At 45.9% G+C, this 20,128-nt stretch overlaps 1 protein-coding gene across 1 annotated transcript in view; it reads left to right on the plus strand.

The window, feature by feature from the left end:
* The first annotated feature begins 2,195 nt into the window (after nt 1-2,195).
* The window catches only part of LOC110534851 (teneurin-2), a 140,242-nt gene continuing 122,309 nt past the window's right edge, over nt 2,196-20,128 (plus strand). Inside the window, exons 1-2 of the mRNA XM_090188885.1 lie at nt 2,196-2,544; nt 19,476-19,700. Of these exons, the coding sequence (XP_090045011.1) occupies nt 2,529-2,544; nt 19,476-19,700 (241 nt within the window). The 5' untranslated portion in view covers nt 2,196-2,528. The remainder of the gene's footprint in view (nt 2,545-19,475; nt 19,701-20,128) is intronic.

A 20,128-nucleotide genomic window follows, 5' to 3' on the forward strand; every position in this document is an offset into this window, starting at 1 on the left:
AGAGTGTAGGGGTGGCAGGTAGCCTTTTGGTTAGAGTGTAGGGTCGGCAGGTAGCCTAGTGGTTAGAGTGTAGGGGTGACAGGTAGCCTAGTGGTTAGAGTGTAGAGGGGGCAGGTAGCCTAGTGGTTAGAGTGTAGGGTCGGCAGGTAGCCTAGTGGTTAGAGTGTAGGGTCGGCAGGTAGCCTAGTGGTTAGAGTGTAGGGTCGGCAGGTCGCCTAGTGGTTAGAGTGTAGTAACTAGCAGGTAGCCTAGTGGTTAGAGTGTTGGACTAGTAACCAGCAGGTAGCCTAGTGGTTAGAGTGTTGGACCAGTACTGTAACTAGCAGGTAGCCTAGTGGTTAGAGTGTTGGACTAGTAACTAGCAGGTAGCCTAGTGGTTAGAGTGTTGGACTAGTAACCAGCAGGTAGCCTAGTGGTTAGAGTGTTGGACTAGTAACTAGCAGGTAGCCTAGTGGTTAGAGTGTTGGACTAGTAACCAGCAGGTAGCCTAGTGGTTAGAGTGTTGGACTAGTAACTAGCAGGTAGGCTAGTGGTTAGAGTGTTGGACTAGTAACCAGCAGGTAGCCTAGTGGTTAGAGTGTTGGACTAGTAACCAGCAGGTAGCCTAGTGGTTAGAGTGTTGGACCAGTACTGTAACTAGCAGGTAGCCTAGTGGTTAGAGTGTTGGACTAGTAACTAGCAGGTAGCCTAGTGGTTAGAGTGTTGGACTAGTAACCAGCAGGTAGCCTAGTGGTTAGAGTGTTGGACTAGTAACCAGCAGGTAGCCTAGTGGTTAGAGTGTTGGACTAGTAACTAGCAGGTAGCCTAGTGGTTAGAGTGTTGGACTAGTAACAAGCAGGTAGCCTAGTGGTTAGAGTGTTGGACTAGTAACTAGCAGGTAGCCTAGTGGTTAGAGTGTTGGGCCAGTAACCAGCAGGTAGCCTAGTGGTTAGAGTGTTGGGCCAGTAACCAGCAGGTAGCCTAGTGGTTAGAGTGTTGGGCTAGTAACCAGCAGGTAGCCTAGTGGTTAGAGTGTTGGGCTAGTAACCAGCAGGTAGCCTAGTGGTTAGAGTGTTGGACCAGTAACCAGCAGGTAGCCTAGTGGTTAGAGTGTTGGACCAGTAACCAGCAGGTAGCCTAGTGGTTAGAGCATTGGACTAGTAACCGAAAGGTTGCTAGATTGAATCCCTGAGCTGACAAGGTAAAAATCTGTCATTCTGACCCTGAACAAGAAAGTTAACCCAATGTTCCAAGGCCGTCATTGTAAATAAGAAATTGTTCTTAACTGACTTGCCTAGTTAAATTTAAAAAAGAAGTGGCCTTTTTGTGAGCCTCTTGTGGGCTAAAGATAAAACAAAGGACATTGGACCAATTTTATAATCTAATTTTCTCCCTTTAGACAAACACATGAGCATGCACACACACACACACACACACACACACACACACACACACACACACACACACACACACACACACACACACACACACAGGCAGTGACTTAATAACAGATCTTCACAATTCTGCACAGCCGGTATTTCCCAGTCCCATAGGCTATTATGTTTCCAGAACTAGGCTTGAATTCTGTTTTATACATCAAGAACTACAATTGTATCCAATGGACTGATTAACCTTAGAATACTATGTTTCTGGACTACAGAGACAACTGGTTTCACAGACGCATGTTAAACTACTTATAGACAACATTTTTGTAATATTCAGGAATATATTGTAGCCTAAATGTTAATATACAAGTATAATCACACGGCAGACGAGTTGTTATATGAACTTTAAAGTAATCTGCGAGATGTGATGGCCCCCACAGACTCTCAACATGAAAAACATGCTATTTCCCCTAGTCTGTCTGGGAAACTGCAGTAGTCTATGCCAACTACAGAGTTGACCCATGTCAGCTGTAGAATACTAGAGAGAGAGAGAGAGAGAGAGAGAGAGCTGTAGGAGTGGAGATGGATGGTGCATGATGTTCTAAACAGGATTTGCCTGACCCCATAGCGCGAGCATAAAGGCATTCAATGTATCCCCGAGAGACTTGTCGCAAAAGCAACGGAGAGAGGGAGATAGAGGTTACCTAGTAAAGAGGGAGATAGGAGTTATCTAGTAGAGCATGCGGGAGGCTGAGACAAATCCACTCCCTATAATGACACCATGAGCTCACCTTTACGCGCCAGCCCGCCCCTCTGCAACATTTGTACTGTACACCATTTGCCTGCCTCTTTGTCTCTTGTCAGTTTGGCTGCGTGTAATTCACGGTCATGTTAGTGCACTTAATAGCTCTGAGGATTTAGGTTGGATGTCTATACTTGGGTGTCTATAGGTTCAATGTCTGTAGTCTATTCGTTGCTCAGACAAAGCTACCCGCTACTGCCGCTGACAACCCCAGTTTCGCGCCTTTCGCTGTCTTGTCTTGGCGCGTCTGTAGCGGGCACAGAACAACTCGACTGCTTTGCTTTTTAACAGACGCCCGGGGACGATGCTGGAAAACATGTCCAGCTCTCTTGGATAAGTAGAGGAGAAACCAAGTTTGCAGCATGGTGAAAAGCAAAGGTAAGCTGAATAAATCGAGTGATATTGTGTGGCTCATTCAACGACGTCTTTGATGCTGTTGAAATCATATTCGGGCGGTTCTCGCGCCCCCCCTGGATATGGTTTTAAAGTTGGCTGAAATACCGGGGTACGTCTGTTGTGAGATATCCTATTTCAGTCAGTTTTGGAACTGCAATTTTCATCTGAATTTTGACTGCCATTGCATTTTGACTACTGAATTTTGACTGCTTTGGAATCCATGCATTTCATCGTCTGCTTTTTGGGATGTAGCTTTTGTATCAGAGATGTAGGCAGTCTATTCTGTAGTAGCCTAGGGCTTCATCTGACAACACCTGCCTGTTAACGGGGAAAGGATATCATTCATACCAAATCATTTATATATTTAAAAAAGTGGGGTGGTGGGGGTATTTTACACCACATAAACAATGTATCCACCTTATCATTATTCAAGTTTTTTATGTTACCTATATACAATATATGCACCGCATCTTGATGTGTTGCATCATACACTCTAAGGGCATTTAATTAGGTTGCGTTTGGATTTAATTAGGTTGATCTGCAGATTGGGGCTGACGAAACTTGTTTTCAGAAAGGTTTAAAACATTTAATGGAGTCCAGGGAAACTCCCAGAACAACTGATTGCAATTAAAGTAAGAGGGAGTGGTTGTCGGCTTTAAAATGCTAAATGATTCTACATTCTTCCACACATAATCATAATGTTTTAGATGAAATCCCACCTGTTAATGTCGGACTGTCCTTTAAGTAATTCTCAGTCTCGGGAAAAATGGATGCAACCATATTCATGTACCTCTGAGAATCTGATTTACTAATCATCAACATCAACTGCACTATCTTCTACTTATATTCTAGGACATGCCCTGTGATGTGTTTTGAATATAAAAATACTTGTTTTTATGTCTTGGATTTAGGCAGGTACATTTTTACATAGAATTTCCGCAACGTTTTTTTGGCCTGTACATAAGTGCATTCTGGGAGCCTGATATTTTAAAACTCATTCCCATTAGCATCTTGTGTCTTTCCAAGGCTCTCTCTCTCTCTATATATATATTTTTATCTTGACTAGCTGTGTACTAGTACTGTTTTCAACACTGGCTCTGTTTCGTGTCCATGCTGTAGGTCATGTAACTGTTTTTTTTACGTACAATAACCTTTGTGGACAAATGTTGCTCTCTGTTTTTTGTGGTGAAACAAAAGTTGTGGTTGAATTTATTCTGCCACTGTGTCTTCTCATTGTCTCGGCTTAAGCCTATATATAAATGAACAGGTTTTTAGAGCAAACAACGCAATTATCACAACACATCGGTTGTAATATGTCTTTTTTTTCCCTGTTTTGGCTTCCCAGTTATTTTACCCACACACCATTACTGATTTAGCCTTCTCCTTCTCTGCCTCTTTTCAGGTCAACTCAGAGTCCATGTCTCAGGGTCTGATACTGTCATTAATAACTGACATGGTGGAGGGTCCAATTCATAGTGCATTACTCTAATATATTCTGGTATGTGCCCTCACCACACGGAGGCATCACTTCTCGAAGCCTCTGCCAAGTTTGACGCATGCCAAGTCCTGGCTGAGAGAGAGAGCTGCTTGGAGAGTTAAGGTTATTAAATAAGGCGTGTGTATTGTTGGATATTTAAGGCACAAATGTGGGAGCCAAACTATAAATATTTCTGAGATGTAAACATGGTTAATGTGGTGATCAGGCACAGGATTATAATACTGTATATTCTTAGAATCAGCCTATATGTGTAGCATAGGCTTGTTGTACTTTGTTTGTTGTACTTTTTACCCCAATTTTGTGATAACCAATTGGTAGTTACAGTCTTGTCCCATCGCTGCAACTCATGTACGGACTCGGGAGAGGCGAAGGTCGAGAGCCGCGCGTCCTCCGAAACACGACCCCACCAAGCCGCACTGCTTCTCGACAAAACTGTTCGCTTAACCCGGAAACCAGCCACACCATTGTGTCGTCGGGGAAACACCGTACACCTGGTGACCGTAGTCAGCGTGTATGCCCCCGGCCCACCACAAGGTGTCGCTAGAGCGTGATGGGACAAGGTCATCCCGGCCGGCCAAACCCTCCCTTAACACGGACGACGCTGGGCCGATTGTGCGCCGCCTCATGAATCTCCTGGTCGTGGCTGGCTGCGACACAGCCCGGGATTGAACCCGGAGCTGTTGTGACGCCTCTAGCACTGCGATGCAGTGCTTTAGACCACTGCGGCCCTCGTGCATAGGCTTTTGAACCCATTCTCACTTAAATGCATTCAGTGTTATCAGTGTCTGGATTAGAAGAAAGAGGAATAGTTTGTGCTGGGTTCATGACAAATGTATTAACAGTGGAGGAAAACACTGTAATTAAAGATCTCAATTAACGTCTAAATAATCCCATTTTCATCGTCTTGAAAGGAAAACGTGATCCATAAAGGGATGAATGTTAATGACTTCCCTCGGTTGGAGAGGCTCTATATATACCAGCTATCATGAATACTGGAGTGTGTATATCACTGACTCTATCCTTCAACTGTCAAAGGAAGGAGCACACTTGTGTTTTTCAAGGCAGTGTTTTCCGTGTGTTAAGTCAACGTATGTCTGATTGGGCCGTACGTACAGTATAGCCCTGTATATGTGTACCAAACGTGTTCATCGCTGTGTGTGTATGTATAAGAGGGACAGAAAGAGACAATGCCAAACACATTTATGTTTGTTTGTGGTTTGCGTCACTGCAGCAGGGTATTGGCACAGCCTCTGTAGGGGGAGCTGTGCAGAACAACATCGGGCCAGGCTGCTCCTCAGGGTCAGATGATGCAAAGACGAGCACCGTTTGCCTCAGTGTGCTGATCCTAGAGCCTGGAGTAGTGGGGGCTGATTTTAGAGCCTGGAGTAGTGGGGATTGATTCAACAGCGTGGAATAGAGGGAGCTGATTCTAGAGCTTAAGGTAGTGGGGGCTGATCCTAGAGCCTGGAGTAGTGGGGACTGATTCTAGAGCCTGGAGTAGTGGGGGCTGATTCTAGAGCCTGGAGTAGTGGGGACTGATTCTAGAGCTTAAGGTAGTGGGGACTGATTCTAGAGCCTGGAGTAGTGGGGGCTGATTCTAGAGCCTGGAGTAGTGGGGACTGATTCTAGAGCCTGGAGTAGTGGGGGCTGATTCTAGAGTCTGAGGTAGTGGGGACTGATTCTAGAGCATGGAGTAGTGGGGACTGATTCTAGAGCATGGAGTAGTGGGGACTGATTCTAGAGCCTGGAGTAGTGGGGACTGATTCTAGAGCCTGGAGTAGCGAGGGCTGATTCTAGAGCCTGGAGTAGTGGGGGCTGATTCTAGAGCATGGAGTAGTGGGGACTGATTCTAGAGCCTGGAGTAGCGAGGGCTGATTCTAGAGCCTGGAGTAGTGGGGGCTGATTCTAGAGCCTGGAGTAGTGGGGACTGATTCTAGAGCATGGAGTAGGGGGGACTGATTCTAGAGCCTGAGGTAGCGGGGGCTGATTCTAGAGCCTGGAGTAGCGAGGGCTGATTCTAGAGCCTGGAGTAGTGGGGGCTGATTCTAGAGCCTGGAGTAGTGGGGACTGATTCTAGAGCCTGAGGTAGCGGGGGCTGATTCTAGAGCCTGGAGTAGCGAGGGCTGATTCTAGAACCTGGAGTAGTGGGGGCTGATTCTAGAGCCTGGATCCCAGAGCCTGAAGTAGTGGGGGCTGATCCCAGAGTAGTGGGGGTTGATCACAGAGTAGTGGGGGTGGATCCTAGAGCCTGGAGTAATGGGGGCTGATCCCAGAGTAGTGGGGGCTGATCCTAGAGCACACAGCCCTGGCCCTGTCACCATGCAGACTGACCCTGTCACCATGCAGCCTGGCCCTGTCACCATGCAGACTGACCCTGTCATCATGCAGACTGACCCTGTCACCATGCAGCCTGGCCCTGTCACCATGCAGACTGACCCTGTCACCATGCAGCCTGGCCCTGTCACCATGCAGACTGACCCTGTCACCATGCAGACTGACCCTGTCACCATGCAGCCTGGCCCTGTCACCATGCAGACTGACCCTGTCACCATGCAGCCTGGCCCTGTCACCATGCAGACTGACCCTGTCATCATGCAGACTGACCCTGTCACCATGCAGCCTGGCCCTGTCACCATGCAGACTGACCCTGTCACCATGCAGCCTGGCCCTGTCACCATGCAGACTGACCCTGTCACCATGCAGACTGACCCTGTCACCATGCAGCCTGGCCCTGTCACCATGCAGACTGACCCTGTCACCATGCAGCCTGGCCCTGTCACCATGCAGACTGACCCTGTCACCATGCAGACTGACCCTGTCACTATGCAGCCTGGCCCTGTCACTATGCAGCCTGGCCCTGTCACCATGCAGACTGACCCTGACACTATGCAGCCTGGCACAGTCACTATGCAGCCTGACCCTGTCACTATGCAGCCTGGCCCTGTCACTATGCAGACTGACACTGTCACTATGCAGCCTGGCCCTGTCACCATGCAGACTGGCCATGTCACCATGCAGACTGACCCTGTCACAGTGCCCATTGGGCTGCTGCTCACCAATGCGTCCTGCTGTCTGTCCCCAGAGCCAGACTCTGGGCCCCTGGACAATGTTGCTACCAGTTATCAGAAGGCTGATATGTGACTGGCATTTGCCAGGGGGTTGTGTGCGTGTGTGCGTGTCTGCATGTGTGTGTATGTGCGCGTGCTGTGCCCGTGTGTGTGTGCACGTGTGTGTATAGGTGCACACCTACACGCCTGTTAAAAGGCATTTTACTGGTCACCTGGCCGTAGCCCTGGGCATGTCAATAATTGAAGTCAGATGTCATGTTTACAGTGCAGTATGTTAACTTGAGTAAATGAATAAAGGGCAAGGGGGGATACCTGGTCAGTTGTACAACTGAATGAAAGGGGGGATACCTAGTCAGTTGTCCAACTGAATGAAAGGGGGGATACCTGGTCAGTTGTCCAACTGAATGGAAGGGGGGATACCTGGTCAGTTGTCCAACTGAATGAAAGGGGGGATACCTAGTCAGTTGTCCAACTTAATGAAAGGGGGGATACCTGGTCAGTTGTCCAACTGAATGAAAGGGGGGATATCTGGTCAGTTGTCCAACTGAATGAAAGGGGGGATACCTGGTCAGTTGTCCAACTGAATGAAAGGGGGGATATCTGGTCAGTTGTCCAACTGAATGCATTCAACTGAAATTCGTCTTCCGCACTTAACCCAACCCCTCTGAATCCCGGGCAAACAGTAAAGATGGCATCTTTGTGATAGAAGTGTATCCTCATTACTGTTGAGACCTGCTTCAGATACAACTCGGAGCAATGTGGTGTGTCTGTGACCAATTCCCCTCTCCCCACTTCAAAGGCTTCAGTTCATTTGAGTATTTCCCTTATTTTGGGATTAAGAGTGCTTTCAGATTGGTGGCAAAGGAAAAACACTTTTTTCAAGTGAATGGCCTCTAACATCTTAGAGGGAGTGATAGACACTGGCAGGGAGATGGAGAAGCATTGATGCGTGTAGATTTGCAGGTTCCCTGAAAATAAACATTCAGAAAAAAAATCTAGGAAAAGCAGTGATTTGATGGAGAACGTGTTGTCAGGGGGGAGAGACTGCTCTCATTGGTTTGGAATGGAATGTCATTTTTCACTGCTTTGATCCTCTGTGAGGGGAGGCTGTGGGGGGGGGATAAGCGTATGGGGAGGGAGAGGGTGAGGCTTGAGGATGAGTTGGGGTATAGAAAAGTAGGACAGTTTTGTTTCTTTTGTGACACAGGATAAAAAATAGTGCCTGTATGGAAACATCCTACTTTAAAGGCGCGATGTAGTAAGTTATTTATATCACACATATATTAAATTAAAAGACAAAAGCTGATGGCAGAAGTGTCTCTTTAAGTGGGACTGTAATGATGGAGAGTCGAGTCAGCACATCTTAGCCCGTTTCCCTGCTGTCTGTATAATGAAACATACAACGACAGAGATGATCGTGATATTATTACGTCTGGTTTCCGATGTGCTTTGCAGCCGAGCCTACGTCCTGGTCCTTGCCTCCTTGCCTCCTTGCCTCCCTCCTGCTGTGCCACATTGCCATGTTCTGGGCTAATCTGTCTGTCTGCAGCGAAACCACACACTACATTGGGAGGGATGTGGGTTTGCTGCTGATGTGGCTGCTGTGGACATTGTGCTGCAGGATTTTATACACTGAACAAAAATATAAAACACAACATGCAACCATTTCAAATATTTTACTAAGTTACAGTTCATAGAAGGAAATCAGTCAATTGAAATAAATAAATTAGGCCCTAATCTATGGATTTCACATGACTGGGCAGTGGCTCAGCCATAGGTGGGCCTGGGAGGGCATAGGCCCACCCAGTTGGGAGCCAGGTCCACCCACTGGGAAGCCATGCCAGGCCAATCAGATATTTTTTTCCCTCCCCCTCCTAAGAGGATCCCGCAGGTGAAGAAGCCGGCTGTGGAGGTCCTGGGCTGGCGTGGTTACACATGGTCTGCAGTTATGAGGCCAAATTCTCTGAAACAACTTTGGAGGCGGCTTATGGTAGAGAAATTAATATCCTTTCCCTGGCAACAGCTCTGTTAGATATTCCAGCAGTCAGCATGCCAATTGCACGCTCCCTCAAAAACTTGAGACATCGATGGCATTGTATTGTGTGACAAAACTACACATTTTAGAGTGGCCTTTTATTGTCCCCAGCACAAGGTGCACCTGTGTAATGATCATGCTGTTGAATCAGCTTATTGATATGCCACACCTGTCAGGTGGATGGATTATTTTGACTAAGGAGAAATGCTCACTAACAGGAATGTAAAAAAAATTGTGCACATTTGAGAGAAATAAGCTTTTTGTGCATATGGAACATTTCTGGGCTCTTTTCAGCTCATGAAAAATGGGGCCAACACTTTACATGTTGCGTTTATATTTTTGTTCAGTATATTTCACTCTCTCCAAAACCATTGGCATCACTGTTGGGTTGAGGAGGGTAGCTGGGTTGAGGGATAATGTTTTACCTCGTTTGTTTGATGAGGTCAACTCATTGTGACACCGGTGTCATGTCGTCTCATATATCATAGCACACACGTATGACATCGTATCACATTGTGGCGGATCATTTAACCCATTGGCTCATGTAGAATTGAACAACGGTGCCCGAGCCGAAGTTTAAATCAAACAACTCGCCAAAAAAGTTGTCTCCATGGGTCACAAGAACATGGTTGGATTTCCATTTCCTCTCCCTCCGTAAGAGGGAGAGGCAGTCTGAGGAGTTGATTGGCCGGTGCGATGTGTCTAATAGTGGCCTGGTGTTGCCTGTGGAGGAGAGTTTGGAGGAAACGATAAGATCAAGTAAAAAGTAATTAGAGGCCGTGTTTGTGTAGACACTTACAGAGAAGAGCATGAGACAGAGGCGTGGGAAGTTGGACAGAAAGCTCCTGGTGGGTAGGGGTCATTTATCTTGCACCGTTTATCCCTGTAAAAGGCCAAGTGGTTTTCTCTAAACATATATCTGACCTTGAGTGGGATTTTGTCGGAGATCATTTGGGAAATAAAGTGTGTCTTTTATGTGGACGCTGGTGGCTGGACTTGGGGCTACTGGGGCTGTGAATGTGCCGAGGATGCAGCAGGGAACCATCCCAGTCACGGGGAGTGATGACGAAGAGGCTGTAACAAAATGGAGTCAGTTCTGCTAGGACCGCGCTGTAGGATGTTGCGTTGAAAGGCCTTGGCCCAGGAGAGAGGGGGGGGGGGGGGGGGGGGGGGGGGGGGCACTGAGACTCAGATGGATCAACAAAAAAAAGAGAATAATATACACCCTTTAGCAGATGCTTTTATCCCAAAGCAACTTAGTAATGCTTGCAAACATTTTCAGTATGGTTTGTGTCAGGAATAGAACCCACTATCCTGACATAGCGACAGCGTAGCCTAGTGGTTAGAGCGGTGGACTAGTAACCGGAAGGTTGCAAGTTCAAACCCCCAAGCTGACAAGGTACAAATCTGTCGTTCTGCTCCTGAACAGGCAGTTAACCCACTGTTCCTAGGCCGTCATTGAAAATAAGAATTTGTTCTTAACTGACTTGCCTGGTTAAATAAAGGTAAAATAAAAAAAAATAGCAAGCACCATGCTCTACCACCTGAGCTACAGAGGACTGTAGAAAGGTTGTATTATGGATGGATAGTAAACCTAACATATCAGGCAATAAAGTACTGTACTACTTGTTCCAAGTTGGAGTAAAAAAAAAAAAAGCTTAGCACTCATTTACATTTAAGATTGTTCACATCAAAACACTCCGCAATGAAAATAGCAACATAATCAGATTTGAATTTGTAATGCACATTAGGGAGTGGGATGTGTCTGAAAGCCCTCTTGGAGTGACATTAGAGCTGGCTTGTCTTCTCTTTCTCTCTCTCTCCCCCCATTCTTTTGAGATCTGCATTTGGAGCCGTGTTGAACATGACTTAGAGGATAGAGGAGTATCGCTGAAGCTGAGTATCTCAGGTTTCCTTTGGTCCTCAACTTTTTTCTTGGGAGGAAACTGCTATGATAAATCTCTGCAAATGTCACAGCAAGACCTGCTGTGTATAGACAGCCTCAGCATGTGGTGGTGAGGAGAAGGGAGAGATGAGGAAGAGCGGAGGGGGGGGGGAGATGAGGAAGAGGGGAGGGGGGAGATGAGGAAGAGGGGAGGGGGGAGATGAGGAAGAGGGGAGGGGGGAGATGAGGAAGAGGGGGGGGTGCAGCAGCTCTGTATGTAGAGAAGGGGTGCAGCTGCTCTGTATGTAGAGGGGGGGGGTGTGTGTAGCAGCTCTGTATGTAGAGGGGGGGTGCAGCTGCTCTGTATGTAGAGGGGGGGGGTGTGTAGCAGCTCTGTATGTAGAGAAGGGGTGCAGCTGCTCTGTATGTAGAGGGGGGGTGCAGCAGCTCTGTATGTAGAGGGGGGGGGGTGTGTAGCAGCTCTGTATGTAGAGGGGGGGTGCAGCTGCTCTGTATGTAGAGGGGGGGTGCAGCAGCTCTGTATGTACAGGGGGGGGGGGGTGTAGCAGCTCTGTATGTAGAGAGGGGGTGCAGCAGCTCTGTATGTAGAGGGGGGGGGGGGTGCAGCAGCTCTGTATGTAGAGGGGGGGGGGGTTCAGCAGCTCTGTATGTAGAGGGGGGGGTTCAGCAGCTCTGTGTGTAGAGGGGGGGGGGGGTGCAGCAGCTCTGTATGTAGAGGGGGGGTGCAGCTGCTCTGTATGTATAGGGGGGGGGGGTGCAGCAGCTCTGTATGTAGGGGGGGGGGGGGTGCAGCAGCTCTGTATGTAGAGAGGGGGGTGCAGCAGCTCTGTATGTAGAGGAGGGGGGGGTTCAGCAGCTCTGTGTGTAGAGGGGGGGGGGGGGTGCAGCAGCTCTGTATGTAGAGGGGGGATGCAGCAGCTCTGTGTGTAGAGGGGGGGGGGGTTGGTGCAGCTCTGTGTTTGCTTCCCAGCTCATTACGTGATTGACTTGCCTTGTTAAATAAAGGTTAAATAAAATAAGTAAATAAATACAAAGATGACGCTAACATCAAAGGATAAGGCTTGAAACGCCAGTAACAGCTCCAAATGAGTCACAATGGAGCCCTGTGCCACAGTGAAGCCTTTTGCCACAGTGAACCCTTTTGCCAAACATCCATACCAAAATAGAAAATGAGGACTAATGACAGAAACCGATTTCTCCCTCCAATCTTCACAAAACCTTCCTATTTTACGTTGATGTTCTGATATAGGGGCTAGAGGAGGATGAATCCTGGTCATTAGAGAGAGATGTGCCTTTCTCTCTCTCTCTCTCTGTCCTCTCTCTCTCTCTCTACTCTACCTTTCACTCCCTCTCTCTCTTTCTCTCTCTCTCTCTACTCTACCTTTCTCTCTCTCTCTCTCTCTTTCTCTCTCTCTCTCGTTCTCTCTCTCTCTCTCTCTCTCTCCTCTCCTCTCCTCTCCTCTCCACTCTCTGGCTCTTCTGGTCTGTATGTCCTCTTCCCCTCCACTGCCCCATCCGATGCTCTGCTATTTGCTTAAACGAGTAGTGTGTCAGCAAGCTAGTGATGCAATGGTTATCTTCCTTTCTGGGACTTTGAGACATAACACATATATATTATTCAGTAAAAGCAGGACACTTTCTTTTAGCTTCACATGACCAGATAACTGACATCAAGTCCAAATCACCCGGCCTCTATACAACACAGTGTTTGCCAAAGCAGCCGTGGCTGTTGGATGTTCTGCCGACCTGCTCAGAGCAAAGTGAGTGGTGGGGTTCATTTAATTAGTGAGAGTATTCAACACTTAGCTGGGAGTGCTTTGCCGTGTACCAGACAGTCTCGGGGCCTTGGTGATACCCATTCCATCACACCACAACAGCTTGTTGGGTTGTTATGTGTATCTCTGGTCTTGAGGAGATGCATGAAACACCAAACACATGCAGGCTAATCTTAAAAAACACCGTGAATGCAGAGGTTGTAACACCTTGGAGGGCCTTGTTGGACATACTGTAAGTAGAAGCACAGAATTTATGATATACCGGTATTGATGTACGGACCGGTTTGGGTTTTTTACTTTACCTTCTATACCGGTATTTGAATGTTTGGTTTGTTAAATGTGATAAGCTGTGGGTAACATCCATTTGCATAGTTTACTCGGCTACTTGAGTCATCTCTCTCTCTCCATGCCGCTTTCTACAGACCTAGCCCCGCCCCCTGTCATTCAAAGAGCGCATTGTTGTTCCTCAACCACGAGACACTTGCGTTCAGTCTCTCTGCATGATCAATGCAGCACGTACAACAATGATGCTGTTTTCACTTTGCTTCTTAATCTAAATCCACTAGCGTTCTATAATGACACTATTAGTTTTGTTTCTTACATCTCCAAATCGCTAGCTTGTCTTTCCTTAGCAAGTTGGCCTTAATCGTGTTAGCCGCTCATGCTAATCGCTATTTAGCTGGCTAGCTAGCTCGTACATGTACTGAGTAAGAGCAAACGTTACTAGCTAATACAGCCTGATTATACCAGTGATGGTGGAGACTTAAATCAGCATGTTGATCTGGTACTGGTACTGGTACTCCCTGTGTATAGCTCCACATTGATCTGGTACTGGTACTCCCTGTATATAATTCCACATTGATCTGGTACTCCCTGTATATAGCTCCACATTGATCTGGTACTCCCTGTATATAGCTCCACATTGATCTGGTACTCCCTGTATATAGCTCCACATTGATCTGGTACTGGTACTCCCTGTATATAGCTCCACATTGATCTGGTACTCCCTGTATATAGCTCCACATTGATCTGGTACTGGTACTCCCTGTATATAATTCCACATTGATCTGGTACTCCCTTTATATAGCTCCACATTGATCTGGTACTGGTACTCCCTGTATATAATTCCACATTAATCTGGTACTGGTACTCCCTGTATATAGCTCCACATTGATCTGGTACTGGTACTCCCTGTATATAGCTGCACATTGATATGGTACTGGTACTCCCTGTATATAGATCCACATTGATCTGGTACTGGTACTCCCTGTATATAGCTCCACATTAATCTGGTACTGGTACTCCCTGTATATAGATCCACATTGATCTGGTACTCCCTGTATATAACTCCACATTGATCTGGTACTCCCTGTATATAGCTCCACATTGATCTGGTACTAGTACTCCCTGTATATAGCTGCCCATTAATCTGGTACTCCCTGTATATACTGCAGCTGCACATTGATCTGGTACTGCTACTTCCTGTATATAGCTGCACATTGATCTGGTACTGGTACTCCCTGTATATAGCTGCACATTGATCTGGTACTCCCTGTATATAGCTCCACATTGATCTGGTACTGGTACTCCCTGTATATAGCTCCACATTGATCTGGTACTTCCTGTATATAGCTCCACATTGATCTGGTACTGGTACTTCCTGTATATAGCTGCCCATTAATCTGGTACTCCCTGTATATACTGTAGCTGCACATTGATCTGGTACTGGTACTCCCTGTATATAGCTCCACATTGATCTGGTACTGGTACTCCCTGTATATAGCTGCACATTGATCTGGTACTCCCTGTATATAGCTCCACATTGATCTGGTACTGGTACTCCCTGTATATAGCTCCACATTGATCTGGTACTCCCTGTATATAGCTCCACATTGATCTGGTACTCCCTGTATATAGCTCCACATTGATCTGGTACTGGTACTCCCTGTATATACTGTAGCTGCACATTGATCTGGTACTCCCTGTATATAGCTGCACATTGATCTGGTACTGGTACTTCCTGTATATAGCTCCACATTGATCTGGTACTGGTACTCCCTGTATATAGCTCCACATTGATCTGGTACTGGTACTCCCTGTATATAGCTCCACATTGATCTGGTACTGGTACTCCCTGTATATAGCTCCACATTGATCTGGTACTGGTACTCCCTGTATATAGCTCCACATTGATCTGGTACTGGTACTCCCTGTATATAGCTCCACATTGATCTGGTACTCCCTGTATATAGCTCCACATTGATCTGGTACTCCCTGTATATAGCTCCACATTGATCTGGTACTCCCTGTATATAGCTCCACATTGATCTGGTACTGGTACTCCCTGTATATAGCTGCACATTGATCTGGTACTGGTACTCCCTGTATATAGCTCCACATTGATCTGGTACTGGTACTCCCTGTATATAGCTCCACATTGATCTGGTACTGGTACTCCCTGTATATAGCTCCACATTGATCTGGTACTGGTACTCCCTGTATATAGCTCCACATTAATCTGGTACTGCTACTTCCTGTATATAGCTCCACATTGATCTGGTACTGCTACTTCCTGTATATAGCTCCACATTGATCTGGTACTGCTACTTCCTGTATATAGCTTCATTCTTGTGTATTTTATTCTCTAGGAAAGGGTTGTAGTAAAGCATTTCACCCGTTGTGTTTGGCGCATGTGATACGATTTGATTTACCCTTGTCCACTCTCCATTCTCTCCTGCCCCTCCCCTCCATTCTCCTCTCCTCCATTCTCCTCTCCTCCATTCTCCTCTCCTGCTCTCCCTTCCCCTCCCCTCCATTCTCCTCTCCTCCATTCTCCTCTCCTCCATTCTCCTCTCCTCTCCTGCTCTCCCTTCCGCTCTCCTCCATTCTCCTCTCCTCCATTCTCCTCCCCTCTCCTCTCCTGCTCTCTCTTCCCCTCCCCTCCATTCTCCTCTCCTCCATTATCCTCCCCTCCCCTCTCCTCTATTCTCCTCCCCTCTGCTCTCCTGCCTCTCTTGCATTCTCCTCCCCTCTCCTCTCCTGCTCTCTCTTCCCCTCTCCTCCATTCTCCTCCCCTCCCCTCTCCTCTCCCCTCCTCTATTCTCCTCCCCTCTGCTCTCCTGCCTCTCTTGCATTCTCCTCTCCTCTCCTGCTCTCTCTTCCCCTCTCCTCCATTCTCCTCCCCTCCCCTCTCCTCTCCCCTCCTCTATTCTCCTCCCCTCTGCTCTCCTGCCTCTCTTGCATTCTCCTCCCCTCTCCTCTCCTGCTCTCTCTTCCCCTCTCCTCCATTCTCCTCCCCTCCCCTCTCCTCTCCCCTCCTCTATTCTCCTCCCCTCTCCTCTCCTGCTCTCTCTTCCCCTCTCCTCTCCATTCTCCTAATCTCTTTCAACTCTGTATCACTAATTTACTGTGGCCAATCTTCAACCCTGCTGTATGCTTCTCCATATTCATGAGTCATTTCATATTTAACCAGATCAAACAGGCCTGCTAGCTGCAGCTACAGTGGCTTGCTGTCGTATTCCACAATATATTTGCTTTATTTCACCACCAGTAAAATATAGTTGTGGTGCCTGGTCAATAATAACTACACTAGTATGTGTACACCCCTTCAAACGAGTGGGATTCAGCTATTTCAGCCACACCCGTCGCTGACATGTGTATAAAATAGAGTACACGGCCATGCAATCTCCATAGACAAACCTTGGCAGTAGAATGGCCGTGCTGAAGAGCTCAGTGACGTTCAGCGTGGCACCGTCATATGATGCCCCTGTCAACTGTAAGTGCTGTTGTTGTGTAGTGGAAACGTCTAGTTGTGACGCCTGGTCAGTTAACACTATGTAGGTAACAGCCGTCAGCGATAGACAATAATACTGGGAGTCAGTTATGATCGACTTTACTTTAATTTAATTACCTTAAAGCAGAGTTTTGGGGTCAACCATTTCACTACAACTCTACTTTATGAAGTACTGAAAGTGCAGTCTTACCTGGGGTATTGTGCATTCACAGCCCTTCTACATCTTGTCATTTCGTTTGTCACTGGCCTATGCACAATACCCTATAATATAAAAAGTGGAATTATGTTTTCGAAATGTATATAAATTAATAAAGAATGAAAAGCTGTAGTGTCTTGAGTCAGTAACTATTCAACCCCTTTGTTACGACAAGCCTAAATAAGTTCAGGAGTAAACATGTGTTTAACAAGTCACATAATAAGTTGCATGGACTCACTCTGTGTGCAATAATAGTGTTTATTAACATGATTTTTGAATGACTACCTCATTTCTGTACCCGACACATACAATTATCTGTAAGGTCCCTCAGTCGAGCAATGAATTTCAAACACAGATTCAAGCACAAAAAACAGGGAGGTTTTCCAATGCCTCGCCAAGAAGGGCACCGATTGGTACAAATAAAAAAAAGCAGATGTTTAATTTTTTTTTTTACTTAAGCAAGTCAGAACATGACAGCCTACCCCAGCCAACACTGGGCCAATTGTGTAACCACCCTCCCAATCCCAACCAGTTATGCTACAGCCTGGAATTGAACCAAGGTCTGTAGTGATGCCTCTAAGGCACTGAGATGTAGTGCCTTAGACCGCTCCGCCACTCGGAAGCCCCATAGGGCATATCCCTTTGAGCATGAAAATGGTTGTCTAGCAATGAACCAATTTTTTGATAGAGCTTGAATATTTGTTTAAAAATAATAAATGGGCAAATGTTGCGCAATCCAGGTGTGGAAAACTTAGGGAGAGGTCGAAATGTACACAATATTTACCCAGAGGAAAATGGGGAGGGTTGTGCTTTTTCAATTTCAGTCAGGGGGAGGGTTAAGTATTTGTTTTATTTCGTCCAGGGGAGGATCATTTGTAATCAATTAAATGTCATATTACTCAGGGTTTGAGAATGAATTGTTCATTATAGTATCTTGTGTGCCCGATGATGCCCCTCACCCGCTGATTCTCTGCTGGGTGCGCCTAGTGTGGTCTATATCAGCTTCTCAAACCTCATCCGTTAGCCTGCCGGTTTATAAAGAACTTCACAGGGTGGTGGAAGTGTACGGTGATGAGCTTGATGCACCTTTCCAATACATATTGAGGGTCTTATTCCCGTGACATGATGATAGATGCTTGACTGCCCGTTTGACAAATAAAAATAATAGCGCTCTTATCCATAATCATTTCATAATGTAGGTTGCGTACCTGCACTGTACCTGCAATCTGTTGAACTGTTGGCTAGAGAGCACGTACCAAGACCAGACTGGGCACATTTGCCATATAGCGCCATTTTGTTTGTGACAAACCCATGACTACAGTTGAAAATGTGATGGTAACCCATTTCAATTGTATTTTTCATTCGGTACATGGGAATTTGACCTGAAACGTTATTTTTTTATGTGCACAACATCATCACTCACAGACTTTTATCCGTAATAAGTCTGTTTGATTGAAACACATTGCTGGTGCAATGCAATGCACATTTTATTTTATGCAGATCTGAAAATATTTGCATAAAAATCTTTCGCAAATTGGATGGAAACCTAGCTAGTGATATTCATAGGCTGCGCTACAACTCTTCTATAGCCAAGGACGAGGAGACAAACATTTACTTTGCTTGGGAAGTAATGATTCCCATAGCAGTATGATATTTAATGTCCGGCATTTCAACATACTATAACTAAATCAGTCAGGAGCATGCAAGATAGGCTAAGAAGGAATGAAAATTAATTGATTTAGGCTATATTATTATTACAAGTCTATACATTTAAGAATTCAACTGTGAAGCATTTGTGATACTCGCAGTTTAACAACACATCAACAGCAACACATCAACAACACATCAACAACACATCAACAACATGCCTATACATTTTACATTTAGTTTTTTTAAACTTATAATTAAATAATAATTAAACAAAAAAAAAAGACAATTGAATCCATTTTAATCCCAATTTTGTAACACAACAACATGTGGAAAAAGTCAAGGGGTGTGAATACTTTCTGAAGGCTCTGTATACAATTCAACGTTGTTTTCTCAGTTCAATCGGTTTTGGTTGCAAAAGAGTGGAAAAGGAAGGTGACTATGGCAAGTTAAAGAACATTCTTTGACCATTGATGGCATAAAGAATCAACATGAAAACCATGCTTTCACTATATATTTCTCAAGGTCAGAGTCAAACGCATGAGCTGTTTTTTTTTTTTAAGGTATGTAAAATACCTTACATGATGGTTAATTTAAAAGCCGACATCAGACATCAACGCTGACCTTCTTTCAGCCTCCTGCTATTAAACAGCAAGGTTAACCGGAGAGATAGGAGTTGAACACCCCGTAAAGCTTCCCCATCTTCTATATCTCTCTTTCTTGCTCTCAATTGTTTCTCTCGTCTTTCATTGTCGTAATTTTTTTTTATGGCTCAGCAGTGTGGCTCTGTTGTCTGTGGACTTGACAGTCTCAACTTCAACATAAAGAGCCAATGTGTCTCAAAGAGTATAGATATGGACACAAGATGTTAATATTTCTATCACTTCATGTTCAAACAGGGCGCTGCCTATCGTCCACCTGTGACTTACAATACCAGTGTGTATAGTAACATATGTATCCTCCATCTTCTGTGTGTGTGTGTGTGTGCTCCCCAGGTCGTCCCCTACCTCCCACACCTTCGTCCAGCCTGCTACCCCCCGCCCCACCTCCACCCACCGGTCCATCCCATCCTGCCCCCCCAGCCATCAGGGAGTGCCAAGTGCCCCTGCTGGACAGCCGCTCCCCCCACGTCATGCTGGACCCCCCTCCTGACGACGAATTCTCCCCTAATTCATACCTACTCCGGGCCTGCGCCCCTCCACCCCAACCCCCCTCCGCGGGTAAGACCTCTTCCCAAGCCAATGTACTGTACACTATCGTAGATAATCCATCTATCATGGAATCTCTCTCTGTCTCTCTTCGCTGTGGTTCAGGAATGTATACAGTCTGTTGAATGATTTAAATGTAGATTTACTACCAAAAAGTGAGTGAATTGTAAACGATAAAGCCACATCTTTGACGGTAAAGGACATTCTACAATGATCATATGTAAATGTTACATTTTTTAATGATCCTTGATGTCCTTTAAAAATAACTAATTTGCTTCAGGTATAACATCAAATGTATCTGTTAAGATTTCATTTCATTGCCAGGTCGCAATTGTAAATGAGAACTTGTTCTCAACTTGCCTACCTGGTTAAATAAAGGTGAAAAAATAATAATAATAATAATAATTGATATACTGCATTTTCCAAATATTGTGTTTTTC

This window comes from Oncorhynchus mykiss, chromosome 10 (genome assembly GCF_057628025.1).
Source record: "Oncorhynchus mykiss isolate SJ-2025 chromosome 10, ASM5762802v1, whole genome shotgun sequence".
Lineage (NCBI taxonomy): Eukaryota > Metazoa > Chordata > Actinopteri > Salmoniformes > Salmonidae > Oncorhynchus > Oncorhynchus mykiss.